Source organism: Drosophila albomicans, chromosome X, assembly GCF_009650485.2.
Source record: "Drosophila albomicans strain 15112-1751.03 chromosome X, ASM965048v2, whole genome shotgun sequence".
Lineage (NCBI taxonomy): Eukaryota > Metazoa > Arthropoda > Insecta > Diptera > Drosophilidae > Drosophila > Drosophila albomicans.
The window spans coordinates 32,560,995-32,573,082 of NC_047627.2; the positions used below are offsets into that span (position 1 = coordinate 32,560,995).

The 12,088-nt window shown below is 34.4% G+C and overlaps 2 protein-coding genes across 2 annotated transcripts; one reads left to right on the plus strand and one right to left on the minus strand.

Annotated features, from left to right (window-relative positions):
* Positions 1-4,371: 4,371 nt before the first annotated feature.
* Positions 4,372-6,464, plus strand: LOC117577565 (uncharacterized). Its single transcript, XM_052008462.1, has 3 exons — positions 4,372-4,579; positions 4,642-4,732; positions 6,390-6,464. The coding sequence occupies exons 1-3, from the start codon at positions 4,413-4,415 to the stop codon at positions 6,462-6,464; spliced, it is 333 nt and encodes a 110-aa protein (XP_051864422.1). The 5' UTR covers positions 4,372-4,412.
* A 4,170-nt stretch (positions 6,465-10,634) lies between these two features.
* LOC117573861 (N-glycosylase/DNA lyase) lies at positions 10,635-12,047 on the minus strand. The gene is made up of 4 exons (XM_034257337.2): positions 11,875-12,047; positions 11,507-11,815; positions 10,960-11,446; positions 10,635-10,886 (listed from the first exon to the last, which is right to left on the minus strand). Exons 1-4 carry the CDS (start codon positions 11,964-11,966, stop codon positions 10,773-10,775), a joined length of 1,002 nt encoding a protein of 333 aa, XP_034113228.2. The 5' UTR covers positions 11,967-12,047; the 3' UTR covers positions 10,635-10,772.
* Positions 12,048-12,088: the final 41 nt, after the last annotated feature.

A 12,088-nucleotide genomic window follows, 5' to 3' on the forward strand; every position in this document is an offset into this window, starting at 1 on the left:
AAGATTATTCTCATTTTCACTTTTCACCTGCACCGAGGTCCTCTACCTGGGTCCTCAGCTCGCATTTGGCCCCGACTTTAGCTGCCCATTTAATAAACCCGACGCTTTACAGCACTCGGCCAACTTTTTGGAGCAACAGCGGCAGCAGCAGCAACTTTTTGGCAAGTTAACAACAATTTTTGGTTATGCAAACTTGCAACTTTTTCCCACCAACCTTGCACAGTGGATCACAATGCACAATCAGTGGAAAATAAGGGCCTGTATCACAATTAAATGTTAACTAAGAAGTATACTTTTGTGGGCGACAAACTAAGACAGCTAATTTTCCATTTTTGTAATAATTGTAATATAAAATTTACAAAATATATATACATAATAAAACAAATGAAATAAAAATACTGTAAAATGAAAAAAATATAAAATAAAAACTAAATAAATAACACAACATAGCAAGGAAAAATAAAATTGTAATAAAATTTAAAATAAAATCAAAATGAGATGAAATGAAATGAAATAATATAAAATTAATAGAAAGGAAGTGAAATGAAATAGAACGGAATGGAACGACGTGAAATGTAAGGAATGGAATGGAATGAAATGAAATGTAAGGAATGGAATGGAATAGAGCATAACAAAATTGAGTGAAACGAAATGAAATGGAATAGAATGAAATCAAATCAAATACTATTAATAGCTAATTTTTCATTTTTGTAATAATTGTAATAGAAAATTTAAAAAAAATATATAAATAATAAAACATGAAATGAAATGATTTTAAATATAATGAAATAAAAGAAAATACTGTAAAATGAAAAAATAATATACAACAAACTAAATAAATAAGACAATATAATAAGGAAAAATAGAATAATAAATGAAATGAAATAATATAAAATGAATGGAAAGAAATGAAATGAAAGGAAGTGAAATGAAATTAAAACAAATGAAATTATGTGCAATAACATGAAATAGAACGGAATGGAACGAAGTGAAATGTAAGAAATGGAATGGAACGAAATGAAATAGAATATAATAAAATAGAGTGAAACGAATGAAATGGAATAAAATGAAATCAAATCAAATACTATTAAGATAAATGAAAATAATAAAACCGAAATAAAATAAAATAAATAAATAATACTATACTATGTAAAATAAAATGCTAAAAAGAGTTAGCAAGCTTCTATCGTTAATTCATTAGCAAACAAAAAAGAGCAACAATTTTTATTTCTACCTTTTTTGTAGAATATCTAATTTTTGATATATAATTTAGTTATTTTTTAATAAGAAAAAAGTTAAATTGAAATGCTATGTTAAGCAGTTTCTTTTTGTGAATTTTTGTTGGCGAAAGACTTTTTGAAAGTAATGCTTTGTTAATAATGTGAATAATGTCAAAAAACATGAATCAAAACAATGAAATTATTAAAATTGTATTTAAAATGAATTTCAAGAAAACGTTGTAAAATTATCGAATAAAATCGCTTTTGTGCCACTGTGCGTGCCCACTTGCAACACAGAAAAGTTTTGGCGTTTTACGCGGTTAATGCTGAGAAGCTGAAAACTCGTTGCATGTGACGTAGTAATTTATGTGTAACCTGCACCACCAACAACAGCAACAACAACAGCAACACCGTCAACAACACCTTGGAAAGAATCGCGTCTGCCTCGAACCTGCAGCTCAATCCGAATCGCAATCGAAATCTCAATACCAAATCCCCAACGCAAACGTTCTCAGCTCATACTATTTATGGCCATTATTTGCGTGCCTGTCGAAAAAAGAAAAAAACTTTGCACCCAAAGCAAAGGTCATGCTATTGAATGACTTTCTCTCTCTCTCTCTCTCTCTCTCTCTCTCTCTCTCTCTCTTCTCTGTCTTTCTCTTTCCGTTAATTGGTCGAACAGTCTGTAGAAAGGGTTCAGTTCGATGCATTTGGAAATCTTCTGTTTGCGACATCTTTACGAAAAGAACTCGTCACCTGATTTTGAGTTGCTTTTGATGCTTCCCACACATTGTGTCAATCTTATTGATAAGGGTCTCTCTCTTAATTACTCACAGTTACTTTTCATTGGCAGCAACAACTAGCATAGCTTTTATAAATTTAAACACCATTTGCCCTAAGCAACAATTCATTTCAATGTTTTCAAATATTCTAATCGTTGTGGTAAATTGCTTTAACTTTGTTAATCATATTTGAAGTAAATCATAAGTGCAATTTGCTAATTATGAATTCAATGTTCAGAGTTATTTTAATAATTATAATGTAATTTCAGCCTAATTTGCTAAAAATTTTATCTAAACTTCTTTCTGTACGGCAACTTTTAGAAGATGATTCAATTTTTGTTACTAAAAAACTAACAAGATGATTACATTTTTGGTACTATACTAAAAAACTAACAATTATGAGTTTGTAATAACATAGAAAATCAGTAAATCAGTAAATAAAACAAGTAAGAAAGCTACAGTCGAGTGTACTCGATTGTGAGATACTTGCTACCTATTTTGAATAAAAGAAATATATTTTGCGGTATTTTTCTCAAAAACTCGCAACTCTAGCTTTAAAATTACGCTTGTTATTCGATTTTTTTGATTTACGGGGGCGGAAGTGGGCGTGGCAAAAATTTGAAACAATCTTGATCTGCGTGCAAACATAACAAATGCTGTCGAAAAAAATTATAGCTCTATCTCTTATAGTCTCTGAGATATAGGTGTTCATACGGACGGACGGACAGATGGACAGACACACAGACGGACATGGCTAGATCATTTCCTGCCGGCACAAAGTTATAATACCCTTCTACCCTATGGGTAGCGGGTATAAAAACTGTGCAGAAAATATATTTGCCAACTTTCAGCAAGCTTGCCTTGAAATTTACTTTTATTGTTCTTTTCATTTTTAATTGAATTTCATTCATTTATTTTACAATATGTTAAAATTAATAATTGTCAATTTATTTGACATTATTTATTAATTTGAATATTACCTTACTATATTTATTTCATTTTAAAAATAACAAGCCACAAAAAGTAAATTCAACCTTAATTAGAAAAACATTTTTAAACATGAATTTTCGTTATTTAAAATAAACTTTTCTAGGTTAAACCTTAAATGGAAAATTGAATTCTAAATTTGAATAACTAAGCTCTTTACTAAACCAATATATCATCGAATTCAAGGCTCAAACTACTTTCTTATTGATTTATCGACAAGGACTAAAGAAAAATAAAGATTTCATATCAAAATGCATTGCGAAGTTAACCTATTATTATGGCCAGCACGCTTGCCAAAAGCATAAATTATACAGGACATGAAGTAAGCGCTTAACTATCGCTTCCTCGTTTATGCACACACACAGACACACACACACACACACACATGGACACATGGACACTCAAGTCGTATATCTATTAGGTGGAAATTTGATTTGCTGAGCAACGCATTTTGCAAATTTTTGAATTGAAAATTAAACTGTCTAATAAATAATTTAGGTGGAAAAGTCGCCGTTACAGTGACGCCCATTCATAACGAACGCCAACGTCCAAGTCACTTTTCTCACTCACTCGCCAAGCGTGTGCGTGTGTGTGTGTGTGTGTGTGTTTGGGTCTGTCTGCTTCCGGTGTCGAAAGTTTTCCAGTATGTGGGTTGGTTGGCTGCGGTTGGCTGTTGTCTAAATTAAATTATAGCTGACACCACGCAGACCCCGAAAGACCTCCGACTTAGTACAGCAGGAAGTAAACTGGTGTTAGCCAGGACTCCCTCCCTTCCCTTCCCTTCCCTCTCCCATTCACACTCCCCCTCAGGTGAGTGCGCGGCTTGCATTTGTCTGCCAGAGTTTACTTCTCGTGTGTTTTTTTTTTTTTTTGCTTCTCGTGAAAACCGTAAAATTGTTGTGCAAAATTTATAAGTAAATTGCTTTTTATTTTGTGCCAAAGTAAACCACTGAAAAGCTGTTTAGTCTCGCGAAGTGTTAGCAAAATACTTTCGGCGGCTTGTAGTTGGCTTCGCTTTTTGGGGTTCTCTCTGGCTCTCGTTTTGGGTTTTAGTTGGGTTAGTTACACACAGCTTGCAACGCGGATGTTAAACCCCAAACAACCAACCAGTCAGCCAGTCATCCAGTCAGCCAACAAGGCAAGGATTCCGACAAGGATTCAGTCTTTAGTAGTGATGGTCACCCCATCATCTAACACATCACGAAATAACAATCCAAGTTCTTCTAACAGCTCAGAGAAGCTGGGTCCAGTGATTTGAGATATTCAAAAAAAAATTGGTGCCCATTGCTTTAAATCGCTTAGTTTCAAAATTATAAAAAAAAATTTTTTTTTTGTATATACAAAATTAACTATAGTATTTGTGATTCCTGAAAATTTGGATTTCATTTCATGTCACCAGAAGCTGTAATCAAAAGGCCCAACTATGAGTGACACGGAAGATGAGATTATGGAAGTAATTGAGGACTCACCATATCGGGCAAAGGTGCAGCAGCTGCGTGCTTGGGCTCCCTTTGTCGGGACATTGATGACGATCTTCAGGCATAAGATGACCGAAGATAAGTGGATAAAACTGAAAAACCTGGAGAGCGAGTACTACTACACTATGCAAATGATCATAATTACAATGCTAATCAAATCTCTTTTATATATAGCATGTCGTCGGCGATGTTTGCGTGCTATACCGAGTCCAGACTGACAAGATTGGAGACTATGCTTAACGAAGCCAAGATCAAATATGACAGTGTAAGTTGATAGTTTACAGTCGAGATATATCGATCTCATCAGACTTGCTAAATTCATTATTTCATATCATTTACAGTTATATCATCACACTCAGTTGATCGTAATTGATGACGATGCTTATCTTCCACAACCAGCCAACTAGAAAACTGAGTGTGCGTGTTGCACGTTGTGCGCAGTTAGAGGAAATGCTCAAGGAGTCTGAGCAAGCCAACAGCCAGCCAGTGCCTGAGCTATGGATGGTACAAGTACGTGCAACAAGTACGTGCAACACTAGAACCATTTGGGAATTGTAACAGGCAAAGAAGTAAAATTTACTGTTTACGTTTTCAATTTATGTAAACAAACCTGCAAGTATGCAATACAAATTTAAATTCAGTACCAAAGATGGAGAAATATCTTATGTGGAATATTATAAGAAACGCTACTATAATATTTCACATAAGATATTTCTCCATCTTTGGTACTGAATTTAAACATCGGGGATGATTCAAATTTGTGCCAAAGTAAACCACTGAAAAGCTGTTTAGTCTCGCGAAGTGTTAGCAAAATACTTTCGGCGGCTTGTAGTTGGCTTCGCTTTTTGGGGTTCTCTCTGGCTCTTGTTTTGGGTTTTAGTTGGGTTAGTTACACACAGCTTGCAACGCGAATGTTAAACCCCAAACAACCAACCAGTCAGCCAGTCATCCAGTCAGCCAACAAGGCAAGGATTCCGACAAGGATTCAGTCTTTAGTAGTGATGGTCACCCCATCATCTAACACATCACGAAATAACAACAAACAAAACGAAGCCAAGATCAAATATGACAGTGTAAGTTGATAGTTTACAGTCGAGATTAGAGGTGGACAACTATCGATGGCACTATCGACGCTATCGATGGTTTGGCGCTATCGCACCGCCATCGATGGCAGCCCTGCACTATCGATAGTTTTACACTCGGCGTCTCACATCACAAAGAAAAAATATAGCTGAAAGTGGACATCAAAAATATAGCACAAAGCAAAAATATAGTGGAAAGCCAAAATATTGTTGAAAGTGAAGAGTAAAAATAAGTTATAGCATGGAGAAGTTCCTAACAATTGTCGAAAAAGGTAAGTGCAAGTGTATTAAGTGAAATTCAGTAAATTCAGTTTTTTGTTTATAATTTCAGATGAACGAAACGGATCTGGAACTTATAAAAACCGGAATGTTTAAATTTTTGTGCGTACCCGCCACATCAGTGGAGTCCGAGCGCATGTTTAGCAAGGCCGGACAAATAGTCTCCGATCGCCGAACTCGACTGAAGGAGGAAAACATTAACATGTTATTGTTCCTCAATAAGAACAAATGGCTCTACCAAGAAGCTAAATGAAAATGTTTGTTAAATAAATGAAATGATTTATTAATTTGCATAACACAAAAGCAACAAATGAAATGTATTTTTTATTTTTAAGAGTTAAGAATGTAATAAAGTTTTGTTTAAATTTCATATTATAGCTTTTTTTACATTTAACAGTTAAAAAGCATGGCACTATCGATGGCATTATCGACACTATCGATGGTTTAAGAGAAAAAATCGCTCGCTATCGATGGCGCCGACTATCGATAGTTCTCCACCTCTAGTCGAGATATATCGATCTCATCAGACTTGCTAAATTCATTATTTCATATCATTTACAGTTATATCATCACACTCAGTTGATCGTGATTGATGACGATGCTTATCTTCCACAACAGGCTTTGCGTTGGCAGTAGGGTTGTCGAAAATTTTAAAAAATATCGTATCGATGATATTGATTTTATCAAATAATATGATAATAATATTTCTAAATATCACCGAAAAATATCGATATATTTGATATTTTTGATTTTTTTTAATAAAAATGTTTTTTCCTGGATAATAAAAAGAAAATAAGTTTTATAAACATACATTTTTTAATTATATTTTTAATCAATATATATATGTATATATATATACATGTCTTATGTCTTAATGTAACATCAAGCCCAATTGGCAGAATTTAAAGATTTTAAAAACACTCTTTACTTTACGTGTATGTCCGTCAAAAATTGCAAAAATTTCGCTATGCTTATTGCGCAAGTGCGACGACAGATTCGATGAATTACTGCTGGTTTTAATTGTTTTCTCACAATGAATGTACTTCGCGGTGCCGCCTGTTATGTTTGTGTAATTTGATTTAACATTCATTTTTCCCTTTATTCTTCTGTCAAATTTCAAATTTAATTTAAGTTTAAATTGAAAGTTTCAATCGACGCTTTGAATTTAGAGTGACCAAAGAAAAAATATAAAAAAAAATATCGTGATTTCGATATTTGGGCAAAAAAAATATCACGATATAAATATATCATTTTTAGAAAAAAATATCGATATATTGATATTTTGATATATTATCAACAACCCTAGTTGGCAGCCAACCAAAAAACTGAGACTGCGTGTTGCACGTTGTGCGCAGTTAGAGGAAATGCTCAAGGAGTCTGATCAAGCCAACAGCCAGCCAGTGCCTGAGCTATGGAACACTAGAACCATTTGGGAATTGCAACAGGCAAAGAAGTAAAATTTACTGTTTACGTTTTCAATTTATGTAAACAAACCTGCAAGTATGCAATACAAATTTAAATTCAGTACCAAAGATGGAGAAATATCTTATGTGGAATATTATAAGAAACGCTACTATAATATTTCACATAAGATATTTCTCCATCTTTGGTACTGAATTTAAACATCGGGAATGATTCAAAAGCGACATCATCTACTCGATATGTTTTATTAATAATAAAGGCGCCCTGATAATCATCATGCTCTCGAATGAATTTTTCATATTTCAAACCAATATTTTGATTATTTTGAATTTTTAAGTAATTATAAAAAAAAATAAGCACATTTTTTTTTTAGATTCACGTCCTATTTCTAATAAATTCGATCAATCAATGTGCACAAGCAACACTCACAAAGCCAAGTTACGCATAGACCCCAAAATTTTGAAATTCTAAAGGGTGGGCAAACAAAAATAGCGAATGGGCAGTCTGAAAAAGTCAAAAAAATTTGAAAAATTTTGAAATTTGGCAAAAATTTGAGACTTTGAAACTTGGGCAAACGATGAATTTGTATGGGCAATCAGAAAAGTTGAAAACCTTCATATTTCTCAAAATTTTGAAATTCTGAGATATGGGCAGACTTGAAAACACTTGAGGCTACCGTTGTAGAGCTTTAGTTTTCATATTTTCGTGGTGTGGGCGATTGATTTTGAGTCATTCGTGCCGAAAAAATGTCAAAATTTTTCAAAATTCAAAATTTTGAAAACGAAATTTTTTTTTTAAAAACTAAAAGATGGACAAACATGGGCAAACGATTTTAAAGCGATTTCCGCAAAAAAAATTTTGAAAAAAAAAAATTTTCGAATTTTCGAAAAAAAAAATTTTGAGCCATCGATAGTTTCGATAGTGCCATCGATAGTCTTTCACCTCTACTAAAGCATCAATCGTGAGAATTAAATCAGTCGTCAAAGGTAAAATAGCAGAAGTTGTAGCGAAGTCAGTCGTTAGCAGTATTATTTAAGTTCAATCAAACTGTTTTACAAATACTATCAAATATCCCACATATTAAACAATCAAAGGTTATATCTATAACCAACATTAAACAAATAAATAAGATAAAGAAAACTTATACAGTACAAAATTATTCCCTCACTTTGAAATTCATTTCAAGTTCAAACAACTCCTTCATATTTTTATGCATAAATTAATCATGCAACTAATTCACAGCATTAAACTGTTATATGTTTCATTGTCGGACAATCAAAACAAAGGTTACTCAAACTTCAAAGAACATGCATTTAAAGGAATTCTCTTAAACATTATTAAACTGTTAATGGTATTCTCAAAATTGTATCATCTAAATAATGTCCAATTCTTTTTTACATTCTTTTAAACATTACTAAACTCTTAATCTTATTCTCCAAACTTCAACATTTAAATAATTTCCATTTCTTTTTTAACATTATTAAACTCTTAAACCAAACTTCAACATCTAAATAATTTCCATTTCTTTTTCACACATCTCAAAAATTTTATATTGAACCGAACGAAGGTTCAATAAATACAAATAATTTAATTGAAGACCTTAAAAATAAATACCTAAATTCATTTTCATTCTATAATTAACCTTTAAGTTTGTTTGTTTCTTTCTTTCTAATAATAATTTAACTAATGACGTTAATAAAGAATACCTTAACTCATTTTCACTCTATAGCTAATCTTAAACAAAACAAAAATGCTTCAACAGTTTTCATTACAAGCGATTCATAAACGCGAGCATTATGTTTTGGTTAAATTACGTATTCAGAAAATTGCATAATTATTGCATAACTATTAAATACAATAGTCATGGCGAGTCAAAGTTTAGCGCAGTTTTCGAGTCACGCACTCATCTCTAATGCTTACACCTAACTAACTTTTATGCTGAAGTTGCAACTGAGGTGGAGAGAGAGGGAAGGGAGGTGTTGAGGGTCAGAAGGTGAGTGGAACAGGTGATAGGAAGAACCGCGTAAATGCTCTCTCTCTCTCTTTCTCTCTTTGAAGCTTGTTTGTATTTTGTGTGCGCGTAAGCAAAAGTGACGTTAAAAGGTTTATCCCATTGAAGTTTCAGTTACATTTTTGGCGTACAAAATTTTAAGTCAACGGATTAAGTGTTGCACTTGACTAAGCAGCAGCTAGGGAACTAGGCAACAACTTTCACTTGAACTCTCAAGTGTTTGGCAAAGTTAAAGATCATATACATGTATGTATAGCATATAGTATAGAATGTGCATTAATTGCAAACTTACCACTTGCGTAATACACAGCTACTGAAATTCCAATTTGCAGCCACAGCAAATCTGTGTGCTTGTTGGTTTGATGCATATCAAACAGTTTACAAGTTAATATATCACATATATAGATAGCGACTGCAACTGACACGACTGCAACACACACACACACACACACACAACTTGATGATAGACGGTGGTACAATTAGTTCCCAGCATACTTAATGCGTTGCCAAGACTTGTGGCAAGCACGAACATGATTCAAGATTGCAGAATATAGTTGTTTATGAAAGTTCAAGGCAGCATAAGCTTAATCGCTTTGTTTCAATTTCATTATTGAGCCAGCTTTCAGGTCTCTCTAATATGAATGTGTTTTAGTAGAAAGAGAGGCGTCTTCTAGGTCTTCCAAAAACGGATCATATTGAAGTTAAGTTTGAAGTTACATATGTATGCTTGGTGACAGATAGTTAAAGTTGAAGTTGAAGTTATGCTTGATGACAGATAGTTAAAGTTAAAGTTGAGGTTGGGTTTGGTGACAGAAGATGTAACGCGAGTGTTTAAAGAAATTAGTTGTTGATGTGTGTGGAACGTAGTTAGTTGAAAATTCCAATTAAAGTTTGTCCAAAATTACAAGTTGATAGTTAAGAGTTAATTGATGAAAGATGAAGTGTGATTAATATTCCATTATCATGCAGAAGAATACTTTATAAAGGTAGTTTAGATGATGATTTTGTTGTGTGTGGTCGAAATTAGTTTAAAATTCCAATGACAACTTATGATTGAATGGCTCTTTCACTATTGGTTTGTTGCAGATGAACAAAGGTATTAGAAGATGATAATTTAGAGTTGGATGATGGAAGATATAGTGTGATTAATAATCCATTATTATGCAGAATACATTTTAGAGGTAGTTTAGATGATGATGCTGTTGTGTGTGCGTCGCAAACTTATGACTCAATGACTCTTTCACACTTTCTTTTTAGAAGATGATAGAGTTAGGTATTGATGAAAGATGTTTCATTAATAAGTGTTTAAAGATGACCATGATTAAAGGATGTTGTATAATTGAAGATGATAATCAATATCATAGTTTGCAATTCCAATACATATTTCATGTTGCTTCAAATGACTTTTGCAAAACGTTTATTCAACTGCATCTATTATGTTAGGTAGTTACTACCAAAAGTTTCCAGAGTTTCAAGTTCAATTTGATGTATAAATTTTGAAATACGTCGATCTACTTTTTGCGTTTCTTTGGCTTGGAGACAGCAGCTTTCTTTTCTTTCTCTTCCGTTGTTGATTCCTTTTCCGACTTGTCCTGAAACTGCGGCAAATCGGCGCAGAATAAAACCTGCAGTCGAAACAAATCAAACAAAAAGTAACTGCGTAATTCTTTTAACTCTATATTAACTAGAAAAACTTACCGCCTGTGCCCATCCAGCGTATTTGCCATGCAGCTGCTGGAAATGTTGCGCCACCTCGGCATAGATCTTGTTGGTGACGCTCTTTTGCCCCACCAAATGTGGCATATAATAACGCTGAGCAATCTTATAGATATGTGTATCAATTGGCACCGACTCCAAATGTCCCAAAGACATCAGGCAAATGCAATCGGCCACCTTGTAGCCAATGCCTGGCAGTTGCACCAAAGCCTCGCGTGCCTCCACATACGGCAGCTGACGCAGTGCCTCAAACCAAGCCAAACCGCCGCGTTCCACAATTTGTTGCAATGTGCGCGCTATAAACTTGGCGCGATAACCAAATTTAGCTGCACGCAGCTCCACATCGAGCTCTTCACAGCTTCGCGAACTGAGGGCGTCAAGTGTGGGAAACGTATACTCATCCTGGCCATGGAAATGACCAATTTTCCGCCCATATGCGCTGCAGAACCATTGAATCATGGACGAGATGCTACAAATTGAGAGCGAACGTTATTAAAGGGTAAAGTGAGGTAAGGAATTTATAGCCTACCGCTTGATGTTGTTATTCTGGCTGCACATGAAGCACACAATGTTCTCCAGTGGCTGTTGGCACAACATGCGCACAGGCTTGCCCACAAATTTAACAAACTGCTCGTCCGCTTGCATCCAAAGCGCCTGTTGCTGCTGCAAATCGAAATCGGCCCGCAAATAGTCGGCTAATTGGACATCAAAGTCCTGATCCGGCACAACCGTATGCGCCTCATAGTCAATGTGCTCGCTATCGGGCGTTAGCACCCAATAGGTGTCCAAGGCGACGCCACAATATTTTGGCTTTGGCGCCTCGCATAATTTGCGCCAACTGTAAATGCGCCAAACGTTTATCGATTTGCACCTTCCGCAAGTGATTTATGCGCTCACCGAAAACTTTGGCCGCCAAGCAGTGTGCGCTCCAGATCACACACATTCGTTGCCAAACGTATTTTACCGCATTGTTTAACAACTTTCGTCATTTGTCGTTTTAAATTGCAAATCAAAAGAACACAAATTGCGCGTGCAGCGACTGCATTACCGATAACTGATTGTTATTTTTTTTTAGCCGATAGGCTATCGGCAAGACTACATTCGATAGGTT